Genomic DNA, 14,799 nt, shown 5'->3' on the forward strand with positions numbered 1-14,799 from the left:
TATTAAAAATATATTATCATACGTGTGTGTGTATGTGCGTGTGTGTGTCCAACCCAGTACATTTACATAAAAAAATGTACACCCTTATACTTACATTTTTATCTCATTAGATAAAAATGAGCAGTTGAGGGTTAAGGGCTTCGCTCAAAGCCCCAACAATGGCAACTTGGTGGCGTGGGGTTTGAACCTGGGACCTTCTGATCAGCAGCGCACACACACACACACATATAAATTCTCATACTTGCATGCAGAATTATCTATCCATTTATTTAGGAATCTCTGAAGTCCAGCTAGGGAACTTGGAGGCCCGTGGTGACCCCTTTATTTAATCCCATTTTTACTAACACGTGGACCTCTGGTCGATACTCTCACACTACGGCCAATTTGGGAAGGCCTACTCTACATGTGTTTGGACTGTTGGAGGAAACCGGAGTATCCGGAGGAAACCCATCAAGCACAGGGAGAACATGCAAACCCCATGCACACAGACCCCACGAAAGGGGACTCGAACCCAGACCCGGTGCTGTGCATGCATGATTTAAATATTACATTACATGAAAAAGCATCATATGTTAATGCATACGCACACGTGTGTGAGGGAGAAGAAGGTGAATAAGGAATAAAACTCTTATTAAGCCACCTTGATGAGCTCATCAGCTTTGTCTTTAAAAAAAAATAAATAATAAGTTTACAGGAATGAGGTCAGAGCCAGAGCCGCTCATTGCACGCGCCGATTATTATTAGATTCCTCCAGACAGCCAATCAGCGCGTTCGGGGGGCGTGGCCTCTCGGCAGGGGGCAGGCTGGAGACAGGCTCTGATTGGCTACTGCGCCTGTACCGGTTTGGCCTCGCGCAGGGATAAAGCCGCGCGAGCTGTGTCAGTTCGAAAGCACCGAAACACTTCTCTCAGTGTGTGTGTGTGTGTGTGTGTGTATATATATAGGTGTGTGTATCTGTGTGTATGCGCGCAGATGGGAAGCGCAGCACTACTGCAACTACTACTACTGCAACTACTACTGCACCAACCTGCAGCTGAAACACACACACACGCGCGCGCGAACATGAACGGAGAGCGGACACGGCGCGAGCCGGAGAGTGTGTCCGCGCACTGAGTGTCGTGCGAACTTTATTATTATTATTATTGTTGTTATTATTATTAATCATCATCATAATTAACACGGATTAAAAAGAAGGAAACAACAACAACAACAACAACAACCATCAAACTTTCCAGGGCTGCTGGTGAGAGCGGAAGTGGAGTCTGTGTGCTGCGGCGCTCTCTTACAGTTTCACGGTGGGATTCGCGCTCGCGCACACCGGGATGGTGCAGAAGTCGAGCGGCGCGGAGAGTCCGGAGCCCGGGCTGATGACGGACGCGGAGCTGTCCGCCGCCTCAGCCGAGAAGCTCGTGGACCCGGGCTGGTGTAAGACTCCCAGCGGACACATCAAGCGGCCCATGAACGCGTTTATGGTCTGGTCGCAGATCGAGCGGCGCAAGATCATGGAGCAGTCCCCCGACATGCACAACGCGGAGATCTCCAAGCGGCTCGGGAAGCGCTGGAAGCTGCTCAAGGACACCGACAAGATCCCGTTCATCCGCGAGGCGGAGCGCCTGCGCCTCAAGCACATGGCGGACTACCCGGACTACAAGTACCGGCCGCGGAAAAAGGCCAAGGCGGCGAGCGGCGGCGGCGGAGGAGGAGGAGGAGGAGGAGGCACCAAGACCGGGGAGAAGGCGAGCGCGGTGAGCGGCGCCGTGCTGAAGGCAAACTCCAAAAAGAGCGGAAGCTCCAAACCGGCGGGTCACAGCAAAGCGCACAGGGTGGCGCAGAAATCAGCCGCCGCAGCGCATGAACCGGATCACCACGCGCTCTACAAGTCTAACAAGAAACCCAAAAGAGTTTACGTCTTCGGACCCGGAGCGGCAGGAACCGGTGGAGGAGGAGGAGGAGGAGAAAGCGTTCCAGCGAGCCCGACCCTGAGCAGCTCCACCGAGTTCGGCGACGCGCAGAGTCTGTACGAGGACTCGCACCGCGCCATCCGCGCGCCCTCGCCTGCCCCCTCCGCGTCCCACTCCCCTTCATCATCAGCGTCATCGTCGTCGTATTCGTCCTCTTCGTCGTCCTCTTCTTCGTCGGATGAGGAGTTTGAGGACGACATGGCGGAGGTCGGACGCCGCGCGAGCCCCGGGTACGACAGCACGTCCCTGGGCAGCCTCGGCTCCTCTTCCGCGTCCTCGTGCTCTCCGGGGCTCGACCGCGACTGGGACTCGAGCTTCGAGTCGTGCGCCGGATCTCACTTCGAGTTCCCCGATTACTGCACGCCCGAGGTGACCGAGATGATCTCACGGGACTGGCTCGAGTCCACCATCTCCAACCTCGTGTTCACCTACTGAACCAGCGGAGCGGGAGCGCGCGCGCGCACACACACATATGCACGCACACACGCGGGGCTGAAACAAGCAACAAACAAACAAACAAACATCGAAAAGAAATCAAGGGGAAATTGTTTCACGACGGAGTTGCGTTGAGACGGGATTCTGCGTCTCAGGAATCAAACCGCGCAAAAAGGAAAGAAAAATTGCGTTTAAGTTAAAAAGAGAGAGAGAGAGAGAGAGAGGAGTGAAGAAGAAGAAGGGACTGAGGAGGAGGCATGTGCGTCGGTGCATTGAGCTGCATCGTGTTGCATTTGCAGAGTCGCATTGCATTACTGCAAACATCAAGTTTTGTGCATTGATAAAAAAAAAAAACATTTAAATTAAAGAAATAATAATAATAATACATGAGAAGAGGAGTCGCAGAGGCGCGTGGCCGGAACACAGAGGGATGTTGTTTTTAGAGCTGGAGCAGGACTGAAAAGGACGTTGAAGTATTTGCATGAAGAGGAGGACAAGATGAAGCAGGAGAAATGTCCCTGTCCATGTCCATGCGCGCAAACAAACAAATAAACAAGATCATATTGCAAAAAAAAAAAGTCGGAACTGGAAAGAAAAAAAAAAACTGTGATTTGATTTGCACGAGAAGCTGTTTTCAGTCATCTTTAGAAACAAAACAAGAAACAAACAAACAAAAAGGATCCAACCACGTGACTTTTTAACGCTTAAGAGGTACAGAAATAGGCTGTTCGGGTGTTTTTCGGTTTGTTTTTGGAGGAGGAGTGGAGACATGAACGAGACTTTAAGACAACCCTTTATTATTAAAAGAAGGAGGGGGGGGCGTGGTGTGTCTGTCCTCTGGCGCGTCACGGTTTGTTGTGGAACAGTTCACTAGCAGTAGGTTGGTTTCAGGTGGCTAGGTGGCGCCATGCTGGACTTAACAAACAAACAAATAAAAATAAAAAAATCACCAGCTGTTTTTCATTCTGAACTTCAGGATTCAAACTCAGATCTGTGCTAAAAGTTCTTTTTTTAAACTAATCAGGACCAAAACTCTCCTGTTTTTATATACTCTTGTCCATCATTGTGTGTTTGTTTGTTCAGATGCCATTGTTTTTATAAATATATATGAGGATGTATTTATATACCAGCCAAGCATTGCATTTTTAAAAAAGAAAAAAAAAAATCTTTTTTTTGTTTGTTTTTGTTTTGTTTGTTCACACTCCTTCTCCTTAAAAAGAAGGGCTATTTTTTTGGTTTTGTTTTAATTTCTTTTTATATTTAAATGTAGACTTTTTTGGAGAGAAAAGAGAGCGTTTGATTATTTTCTCAGTGTATTTTTGTACAAATCTATATTTAAAAAAAAAACAAAAGAAAAAAAAAAACAAAAAGGAAAAAGGGGGTGTGGCGATTCGTTGATGATTTGTAAACCAGCTTTTTCTCCAGATTTTTTTTCCCCTCTCTGAATATATTTTTTATTCTAGGTGGGTGGCTTAAAGCGAAATTTGACCTCCTGTCTGTGTTTACAGCTCCAATCTCTCCTTCACACACACACACACACACACACAATTTTTTAACATGAAACCCTGCTTTAAAGGGACATCACAGATCAGCTCTTACTCAGTCAGTTATTGTAGCTTTAATCGATCATTTTTATAGCATTTTGCAAAAAAATGTTTTTTGTTTTCTTTTTTAAGAATATCGAACGAAAAAAAAATGAAATCATGGTGTTTGGATATTTAATCTGTCTTTTTCTACTCGTATAGCTCATCGTTTTTTGTATTTTATGGCATGGTGGATAGACTTTTGTATCACAGATTCAGGTTTCTATAATAGCTGTTGTGTTCTGAAAAAAATTAGGAAAAATCGTGAATTTGTACAGTCGACTGTATTATTATTATTATTATTATTATTATTATAAGCAAAAAAAGAGATTGTGTGTGTTTTATGTATGTTGTTGCGCTATAAACATGTCATGGCACTAGAACAGCTATCGTTTCGCTTAGCCTACTTCCTTTAAGGATTGTTGTCGAGGAGTTTTATGTATAAATATAGTATATACACAGTTGGATTATATTAAACTTTATGTTCTGTGCAATATGCTGTGTAGAGAAAAAAAGAAAGAAAAAGAAAAGAAATCTTTGTTTTGCATCCAAATCATGCCATAATGCATTTCGGATTTGAGGGGTGAGGGGGAAGGGGTATGAGGGGGGGGGAGGGGCGGGGCTTCATGCCAGCTCATGTGTCAAGTCACTGCCTGTCAGATTGTTAATATACACATGTACAGATTTTTTGTTTTTGTTTTGTTTTTTGTTTTTTTTCAGGAAGGAAATAAAGTCAGCTGGAACTGAACCTTAACACGCCCTCATGACTTGTTTTTCTTCTTCTTTTTCTGTTTGATTGCATAAATGACTGATCAAGAGCAAGTCCACACAGAATATTAATGATGACGTCTTTAAGGGAACCTGATGATACATGATGGAATATAAAACCAGTTAATAGGAGATCATGAAACCAGTAGCATATAAACAAAAGTAAAATAATAGAAATGTTCAAGGTTGAAAGTCATCGGTTCCAGGTTAAAATAAGTCAGTTTTGATTTGAATAAATAACTTGATTATTCATTTATGTATTACATATATGTGTGTGTGAACTCAGTTAACCTACATCAACAAATGAATAAACCATTAGGCTGGGACCTGGGTCACTAGGTCACTAGGCTAGCTTACCAAGCCTACTTCATAAAACATTCAGCTTTAGTTATTTTTTTTGGTTTAACATCAGAAAAATATAAAATAAATAAATAATCAATCTTTAATCAAACAATCTACTGTTCACTAAACAATTTTGACTTAACTTTGCTAAATGGTCCTGCTCATGGTCTTTTTGTATTTTACTGCATGGTGGATCCGCAAACCTGAATACAGGATAAAGGAGCGCATGATGGATAGAGATCTGTATCACAGATTCAGGTTTCTATAATAGCTGTTGTGTTGTTTAAGAAAAAAAAAGGGGAATTGAGAATTTGTGTATGTTGTTGAGCTATAAACATGTCATGGCACTAGAACAGCTATCGTTTCACTTAGTCTACTTCATTTAAAGATTGTTGTCGAGGGGTTTATGTATGGATACAGATGGATTATATTAAACTTTATGTTCTGTGCAAATCAGCTAACTGGTTTTAAATCTGGCCGTGCACTTTAACACCACCAGCCTGCTTAAACATGACTGATTGGAGTATCGCTACTGGAAACTAACAAAATCTATGGAATTAACAACAGTAATAATGTATTACTTAATACTGCTAGATCAATAGTAACAAGTTAAGAATTCGAAATTATTCACCGAGCAAAACCTTTACTGTATCTTCTTGTTACCAAAAGCTAATGGTTCGGCTCAGTTACTCACTTGGTCATTTCAATTCAATTCAATTCACTTAAAAAAAACTTTATTTATCCCCCGGGGGTAATTTAATGCATGCAGAGTAGTAAAAAAAAAGATTAGTGTAAATAATAATAAAAACATAAATAAACTACAACTTACTATACTAATTATGGTACAGAATCATTATTAATTAACTAATTAGCAAGCCTTCATGTGCTCAGTTAGCTCATCTTAAGACTGCCAAAGACTCCGCTCTATGGACATCTAGAGGAAGTTCATTCCACCATCCAGGTGCCAGAACAGAATAGAATCTGCAGGAATGTCTTCCTCGATCCCTGAGTGATGGTGGGACGAGCCGAACAGTGCTGGAGGATCGGAGGGAACGTGGTGCAGCGCGTGGTGTGATTAGAGCAGAGAGATAAGTGGGTGCTGGGCCGATTTTAGCTTTGTAGTCAAGCATCAAGGTTCTAAATTTGATGCAGCAGCTACAGGAAGCCAGTGCAGGGAGCGGAGAAGTGGTGTGGTGTGGGAGAACTTGGGAAGGTTGAAGATGAGACATGCTGCTGCATTCTGGACCAACTTCAGAGGAGGAATGGTGGACAGAGGCAGACCTTCCAGGGGTGAGTTGCAGTAGTCCAGTCCTGATGTAACAAGAAACCAACCAAGCACCTGAGTGGCCTGTGAAAAAGGAAATGGGCTGACTCTTTTAATGTTGTAAAGAAGAAATCAACAAGAGCGTATAAGTGTGTTGCATTAAAACCACTGACAGAGGAAGTGAATAAGATTATCTGGTAGAAGTGGCACCTGTCAACGTATGCGATTGATTAGGCAGCGAGTGAGCGAGCTATTCTCAAAGTCAATGTGCTAGAAGTAGGAAAAATGGGCAAATGTAAGGATTTAAACAGCTTTAAGTGAGCTGATGTCTAGACGACTGCTGCTTTTATGGGATGTTCCCAGTCTGCTGTGGTCAAGAACTACCAAAATTGCTGGTAATAACTAGTGTACAATAACTTAGCTATTGAGGCAATACTTTGGAGTTTAAGCTTTATCTATTCTGCTGAAGCTTAGCCCACTAACTCTAACACATTTATTGAGCCAAAGAACTGTGAATGTATTGCATATTGGTCATATTGTAACTATACACTAATAAAATGCATGATGTGCTAAACAACATTTCAAAATGTAAACATATAAAAATGATTAAACCCATGGGGGCCTATTCTTATGCAACTCAAGATAACATGTTTGATGATAAACCCATAATTAAACCGAAAGCTTTAGTGCAGTTGTTTTGTCACATTTTCTTTGTTTTGTTGCACGGAAACAGACATCGGTTATATGAACAATTTCACAACACATTTTAATAATTTGAATTCCGATAAAGTTCTCATTCAGAGTTTTGGATTACTCTGAATTAGTCATTTGTCTTTTTAGGAATGATCACGATTTTTTTTTTACAAAAAGAAATGCCGCTAAGTGTGTCCATTAATCCTTATATTAATGGGTGTTGTGATAATTTGGAAAGACCGTTAGCCTACCGTTAGTTACTGCAGCAAAGTCTTACACATAATTATTATGGAAGGACCTGCCTGGCTTTTTTATCAGGTTATAGTTTAGAATTATGGTGGCGTAGCGGTTAGCATTGTGTGTGGCCTTGCACCTCCAAGGTGGAGTGTTCAAGTCCCACCTTAGGTCTGTGTGTGGAATTTGCATTTTCTACATTTTACATTCAGGTATTTGGCGACACTCTTATTCAGTGTGACTTACAAAAGTGCTTTTAAGGTTCCGTCATTCCGTCATGTTCTCGCCATGCTTGGTGGGTTTCCTCAAGGAATTCCAGTTTCCTCCCACAGTCCACAGACATGCAGAGTGGGATAATTGGTGTTTCCAATTGCCCGTAGTGGTTGAGTGAATGTGTGTGTGTGTGTGTGTGTGTGTGTGTGTGTGTGTGTGTGTGTGTGTGTGTGTGTGTGTGATTGTGCCCTGCGATGACCTGGCATTCCGTCCAGGGTGTGCCCTGCCTTGTGCCACAAGCCTGTACAGGATAAGAGTAAGTTTAGAGTTATATTGAATGCTGTGGGGCCATCTGTAAATTAACAAATTTTATTTTTATAAAATATCCCAAGAAACATCTTTGAAAATCCCTTACCTAGAACTTACCAACGAACCCTTGGTGGAGATGCAAAAGGAAATCACATGGAGACTGTCTAATCTAACGATCATTCAGTACAATCCTCACTCATCGTTCAGGGTTCTATTACACACTTCTAATGTTCTAAGAACCTGCTGACATTTTAAGGGTTCTGTCAGATCCAATGAACTTGCATTACATTCATCGGCCTAACATGTTCTTCAATTTATCTCTGCAGACGAATGTGAAATGTTCTTTGTAGTACCCCACAACAGAGGAGTTCCTTTTAAATATCCAAAGAAGTACTATTAATCTTTTTATTTCATAATCATTAAAACAAGATGATACAGAAAGTTTTGCAATTGCTTATTTGAAAGGGAAGGAATTAAAGTAGAACCCCTTTAGAAAGCTAAATACTACATCCACAGAACCCGTACTTCAGTTGTACTCAACATCTACTTTCAAAAATGAAGCGGGTTAAATGTACCAGCAAGCTTTATACTTTTTTTTTTCTATCAATATGAATTGCAAACAAATACTTTAGTCCATGAACAACACTACATTTTTGAGAACCATGGCTCTAAGGACATGTTTGAAGGTCATTTTGTTCACTGAAAATCCTCTTTTCTTCATTTTTTGATAATGCTATAAGTCTATATGCTACTGAGAAAGATAAAACCATTTAAATAATAATAATAATAATAATAATAATAATAATATAAAAACTCTTTAAGATACTTTTATCACTTTAAAAAATGAAGGTTGCATCAGGAGTTATAAATTAAGGTTCCTCAAACTTTTTGTGCGCCTAGAACTGTGGCTGTAAATTGTTCTTTGATCAACATGATCGCATTTCTTTGAGAACCCCTCAGTTCAAGTTCTTTATGGACCCCTACAACCTCTTTGTAAAGATAGAAACATTAAAACTCCTAAAGAACCTGAAGTGTAGATGTCACTTGCCATCACAGGGAGCATTACTAAGTTATGCTTCAGGGGACATCCTTAAACGTTTTTAGTAGAACACTACAATAAGGGTTTTGTTTTCAGAAGAGATTCTGAGTTGCACCTGTTTAGAAGGTTAAAACTGTTATGTGAAAGAGATATACCTGAAGATTGTGAATAATGTTATTGAGATGTATACATCTAAAGATTCACACTGAGAAGTGCTCTATGGTACTCAGTAAAAACTCGGTTCTTTATGGAACCATTTACTCTCTTAGAGTCTTTAGTCTGGAGGCACTTTTAGAAGGTTCCATCACTAAGCATTTGAAGAACTTCTAGGAATTTTTTGCTTTAATTTCGAAATGCAAAACAAACATTCCACTTTATGGCCTCTTTAAACCTTTACTAATTTTTTGCAGACCTCTCCAGACCAGAACTGTTCAAAATGGGGAAATGAGATGAAACTCTAGGTGACTTACAGTAGGGCACAAGGTGGGGTACAGCCTGGACGGGGTGCCAATCAATTGCAAAGCACACAGATATACACACTCATTCACACACTACAGGCAATTTGGGAACACCTATTAGCCTAAGCTGCATGTTTTTGAAATGTAGGAGGGAACCAGAGTACCTGGAGGAAACCCACCAAGCACGGGGAGAACACGCAGACTCCACACATTCAAACCCGAGCCAGGAATTGAACCTGAAACCGGAGGTGCAAGGCAACAGTGCCTAATCACTTAGCCACTGTGCTGCCTTGTCAGATACACATTACATGAACAACGTATTTGGCCAAACCTGCAATTTTATTGTATTCAAATACATACACTTTATAATGAATTCGGGCCTCTTTTTGCAGCTCTAACAGCTTCCATTCTTTTTGGAAGGCCATCCACAAGATGTTGAAGTGTTTCTGTGTGCATCTGTGTCCATTCATTCAGAAGAGCATTTATGAGGTCAGACAAGCATTTATGATGTTGGACAAGAAGGCCTGGCTCGCAATCTCCGTTCCAGTTCATCCCAAAGGTGCTCGGTGGGGTTGAAGTCAGGGCTCTGTGTTCGGGCCGGTCGAGTTATTCCACACCGAACTCATCAAACCATGTCTTTATAGTTCTTGCTTTGTGCGCTCGGGGTGGAGTCATGCTGGAGTAGAAAAAAGCCTTCAACAAACTGTTTCCACAAAGTAAAAAAAAAAAAAAAGTATAACATTGTCCAAGATGTTCTGATATCCATAGCATTATGATTGCCCTTCATGAGGGATAAGGGGCCTGATTGAGTAAAACATTGAATAATTCAATAAATAATAATTAACAATAAATTAACAATTAATATATAATTGACAGGTTTGGCCAAATACTATGTAGTCCATAATTTAAACATTTTATACAGAAGGTTCTTTGAGGAATCCTTATCATTTCAGGAAGCATGCCACTTTTTTTTTTTACTGCCTTTAATGAAGAGAAATTCCACAGATCCTCTCAGCACTTTAGAAAGAACATTTTAGAGATAACTTTATTTTTTTTTAACATCAGTTACATTGAAGCAGGACACGAACATCATCTGAAGTTGTGATGCACGCGCACAGACCCGGTGTGAGCGCATCAGCGATCAACAACATTTTCATAAAATATTTTCATCCCAGTTATGTGTTCTGTTCTGCGCGCGTGTGAGGGCGGGACTCTCGCGCTCAAAGGAAGAAGGCGCGATCTTTTCTTTTCTTTTCTATCCCACGTGCACGCACACACACACGCGCGCGCGCGCTCAGAGAGAAACAAAGGGACCCATCAGCACGGACACACACACACACACACACGCGCGCACACACACAACTTTCTTGTTGTTGTTGTTTATCCTGCGGATGCGGAGTGCGCGAGCTCCGGACAGGTGAGCGGTTATTTCTGTTATTTTTCCGCGCGTGCACACACTTTCCCTTTGAAGCAGTTGTTTTAAAGGAAACATTTTTTAAATAAATCAAAGGAAAAAGTTTTCTCGGTGCGCGCTCGGGCACTCCCATTCTGTCCCCGCTTTACAGGGTAAAACCAGAGACACCGCGCGCGCGCTCCTGTGGATATGCCCAGTTCATCAAACGAGATTTTATTTGACTTGTTTACTTGTTTGTTTACTTACTTGTGTGTTTGGCGCGAGAATGCGGTGATGTGCATGCACCGGCTTTGTTCGGTTGCATTAAAACTTCAAAGGATGTTTTGTGTCCTGCTCTAATGTAATTGATGTTGCTTTGAAGTTGTGCTGAAAAAAAAAGTTGTTTTTATCGAAATGAAGGTAATAATGCAGTAGATTTCACTCGCGCTCTGGTGCAGTGCAGCAGCAACACGAGACACAACGCCCAAACAAAATAGTTTCATTTATTTATTTTTATTGTAACAATGATCAAAGTAACTATGGACACTTTCAAACGCGCGCGCGCACAAAGTTTTTAAGCGCTACTTTGACTCGATTTGCATAAAACAATTCTACAAAGAAACGTCTAAATGAGCAACAGGTACAATACAGCCCCAATGCTTTGTTTCCTCTTTTCCTTTTTTCCTTTGTTCTGCACCGACCACACACACACACACACACACACACACACACACACACACACACACACACACACACACACACACATTGCTGTAATGCACTTTACATCATCACTAACACACCACGTTGTTACATTTTTTGTGCAAATTTCACAAGATTTTATAAATGATTTTTTTTGTGTGTTTTTTTGCTGGATAAAATATAAAAGGAAGCTTGAGTGTGAGATTTGTGCAAGTGTACTTTAAAAGTTGTGTAGTAATGCATTCATGTTCAAATATGTTTACTAAAGAAATCAACAAACAAACATAAATGATGAAGTTAATCTGACACTTCAAGTGATGTGCGCTTTTGTACATTTTGTTCTTTTCACAGATGGAATTTCCTCGAACTTAACTGCAAGTCTCGCTAACTTTCCCTTTGTTTTGTGCTGGCCACGCACACACACATGCACACACACACGCAGAGAAGTCTAACACACTTCACATTTTTGTTACAATAACAACTTTACGCTGAAAATGTTTCACTGTAAAAAAAAAAAAAAACTTTATTCATCTGCGGTATCTTTCAATCTCTTTTTTTCTTAGAGAACCTTTCCAAGTATCTACTGTTCCAAACATCCAATGTAGCCCTAGTCACGGTGTGTGTGGAGGTCACAGATATACAACATCTACACATCTACACTCAGAACACACTCATTGATTACAGCACTTTACATCATCATTAACACACCATGCTGTTATATTTTGTGTAGAAGTTTCACACCATTTTATACATAATTGTGTGTGTGTATGTGTGTGTGTGTGTGTTTTCTAGATAAATAATAAAGGGAAGCTTGAGTGTGAGATAAGTGCAAGTGCAGTGAACTTCAGAAGTAATGCAGTTATGTTTAAATGTGTTCATAAAGAAAAAAATGAACAAACAAACAAAAAGGATAAAGTTAAACCGACTCTTTAGATGATGATGATGATGATGATGATGATGTGTAGCGTGCGCTTTTGTACATTTTTTTTTTTTTTTTTTTTTAATGATGGAAATTTCTCAAACTAAACTGCTAGTCGTAGTAACTTTCTTTTGTTTTGTGCTGACCACACACACACACACACACACACACACACACATGGATGTCTAACACACTTCATATTTACACTCTAATAACAACTTTATAGTTAACTTTGTTTGATCTGAGGTTTCGGGTTTATTAAAGCCACACACTCTTCTACTACATCTACCTTTATAGGTACCTTAATAAGATATCTACCTTTCAAATGTCCAAAGTAACCCTAATCACGGTGTAGGAAGCCGTAACGAGTTGTACGTAACATCTAAACGATTACGTACAGACTATTAGGAGACTCTAATAGGGTTTCTGATTAATACTTAGGAACCATTTTGCTTTACAGAGAACTTTTTGAAAACAGGTATTAGGAATTGCATCAGAAAGATAACTTTTTTTTTGTTCTATTCACACACCTATATTTTAAAATAAAAAAATAATAATACAAACAAAAAGCTTACAGGAACCGTCTTTAGGAACGAAAGTCCTGTCCGTCTCGCACTCCCTCACTTCAGCATCGTTTTCAAGAGACATGGCTCTACATGGGTTCCCATATTACAGGTCAGGTTAAGACATATTCCAATTGAATTGAGTTACGTGCAAAATGAAGGTTCCACTTAGAACCCCAGAATGTCCAGTGTGTCTCTCTGGAGAAAATATTTATATATTCTCAGTAGAACTAATGAGGAAAAAAAAGAACCCAAAGAACGTCCTTTGTATTACTCTTGGAAAGCTCTTAAGAATGTAGAACTGTTAAGCATCCAACCAGCACCTAGCCCAATGTGTCTGGGATTATGGGAAGTTTTTAATCTTGAGTTCACACAAAAAAAAAAATACAGTTTTAAAAGAAACTGACAATGTATAAAAAACAGTGAAACATTTTTAGGGTTCTGTCTATAACAAAATCCTTTGTTGTGTGCTTACGGTCAGACAGGAGGGTTGTGCAATCTCCAAAATGCTTCCCTTTAGATATATAGACTCATAAAGAACGATCTAAAGACTGTTTCAGGACACATTTTATTTCGCTGTCTGTCACATCTACACTTCCAAACCATTAAGGTTGAAAGACACTGGACCTCTGTCAGACATCTTGAAGTTACAGTTTTAGCTCTGATTGTTTAAATGCCTCGCACTGGAGACTCCTTCCATACATGAAGTTCTTCCTCACATGGTTTAAACGAGCCGTTACTATAGAAACAAAACCGCATTAGAATGATAAGAATCCGGAGTTCTACACAGCGTGCATGTGAACAAAAGGGCGTGGCCCTGATTTAAACAGGAGCATTGATCGTCATTGCTGCAGGTAATAATGTTGAACGTGTACATCTCTTTCAGATCTCTGGATTTCTTTATAAGGAGACTCTCTTTCACGGCTACGCTCAACTCTCAGGATTTTGGATTACGCTGATTTGGGAGCGATTTATGGATTTTAACGGATTACCCACAATTCTCTTTTCCGATCCTGGATTATTACATGCCTTGGGATTATTGCACCATGTCTGAACGGACAACAGTGTGGAGCTTCTTGTGAGTATCGAGCTGTTGGATCCATTTCTAAATTTAATTTTGTTGAATTGTGATGTTTGAGAAAACGGATCAAATTTGGTCTTAAAAAAAACACAAAACAAACAATTACAAAAGGTTCACGTTAAAATGTGAGTGAAATTACATATAAACTCTTATAGTAACTAATCCGGGGTTTAAATGAATTATTTATTTGTTTGTTTTTTTAATGAGCCTCATCTGTCTCGGTTAAACTTCCACTAAAGTTGTATGTCGATATTATTTTATTCCAAACAGTATAAAAATAGTTTACTTGATGATTTTCTTTGTTTTAAATAAATGAGTGGAATTACAGAAAGTTTCTATGTAGCCACGCCCACAAAACTCACAGAGAGTCAACAGAATGTTAATGCTGAAGCGGCGCCTCCTAACATCAGCGCGCGTTAAATCCTTCAGTAATGCAGCGTCTCAGCAGCGTCTCAGCAGCGTCTCAGCTCCCGTAGATACACACCAGCTCCACCTCCTTTTATAGGGAGCCATTACTTTTGTCCTGAATGAACAACTAGTCTGTTATGGATTTGGTTTGAAATTGATTTATTTCAGCTGCTAGTTTTACACAAAAGGGGTTTAATGTTGACATTGTAATCTGAACATAAAACCACAGAAACTCGTTTTACGGTTCGAGGCCACACGGCTGAGGTTGTAAACTGAAGACAGCTTTTGTGCAAAATTTACACAAACTCGGGCGTGTAGCGTAGCACGTGGGTTAAAGCGAAACGTTTGAGTGCAGAAATTAACACAAAAAAATTACAACTATAAATAAATTTGAATTTAATTCCCAGTTTCTTTTATTAAGATTCTTTGTGTATATG

General features: G+C 40.4%; 1 protein-coding gene and 1 long non-coding RNA gene across 2 annotated transcripts in view; both read left to right on the plus strand.

Annotated features, from left to right (window-relative positions):
• Positions 1–701: 701 nt before the first annotated feature.
• On the plus strand, positions 702–4,288 carry sox4b (SRY-box transcription factor 4b). The gene has a single exon (XM_053494855.1). The coding sequence runs from the start codon at positions 1,323–1,325 to the stop codon at positions 2,394–2,396; it is 1,074 nt and encodes a 357-aa protein (XP_053350830.1). The 5' UTR covers positions 702–1,322; the 3' UTR covers positions 2,397–4,288.
• Positions 4,289–10,578: 6,290 nt separating this feature from the next.
• Positions 10,579–14,799, plus strand: part of LOC128521013 (uncharacterized) — a 71,565-nt gene continuing 67,344 nt past the window's right edge. Inside the window, exons 1-2 of the long non-coding RNA XR_008357979.1 lie at positions 10,579–10,716; positions 13,760–13,951. This is a non-coding gene — a long non-coding RNA (uncharacterized LOC128521013). The remainder of the gene's footprint in view (positions 10,717–13,759; positions 13,952–14,799) is intronic.

The sequence above is a fragment of the Clarias gariepinus genome, chromosome 4 (assembly GCF_024256425.1).
Source record: "Clarias gariepinus isolate MV-2021 ecotype Netherlands chromosome 4, CGAR_prim_01v2, whole genome shotgun sequence".
Classification (NCBI taxonomy): domain Eukaryota; kingdom Metazoa; phylum Chordata; class Actinopteri; order Siluriformes; family Clariidae; genus Clarias; species Clarias gariepinus.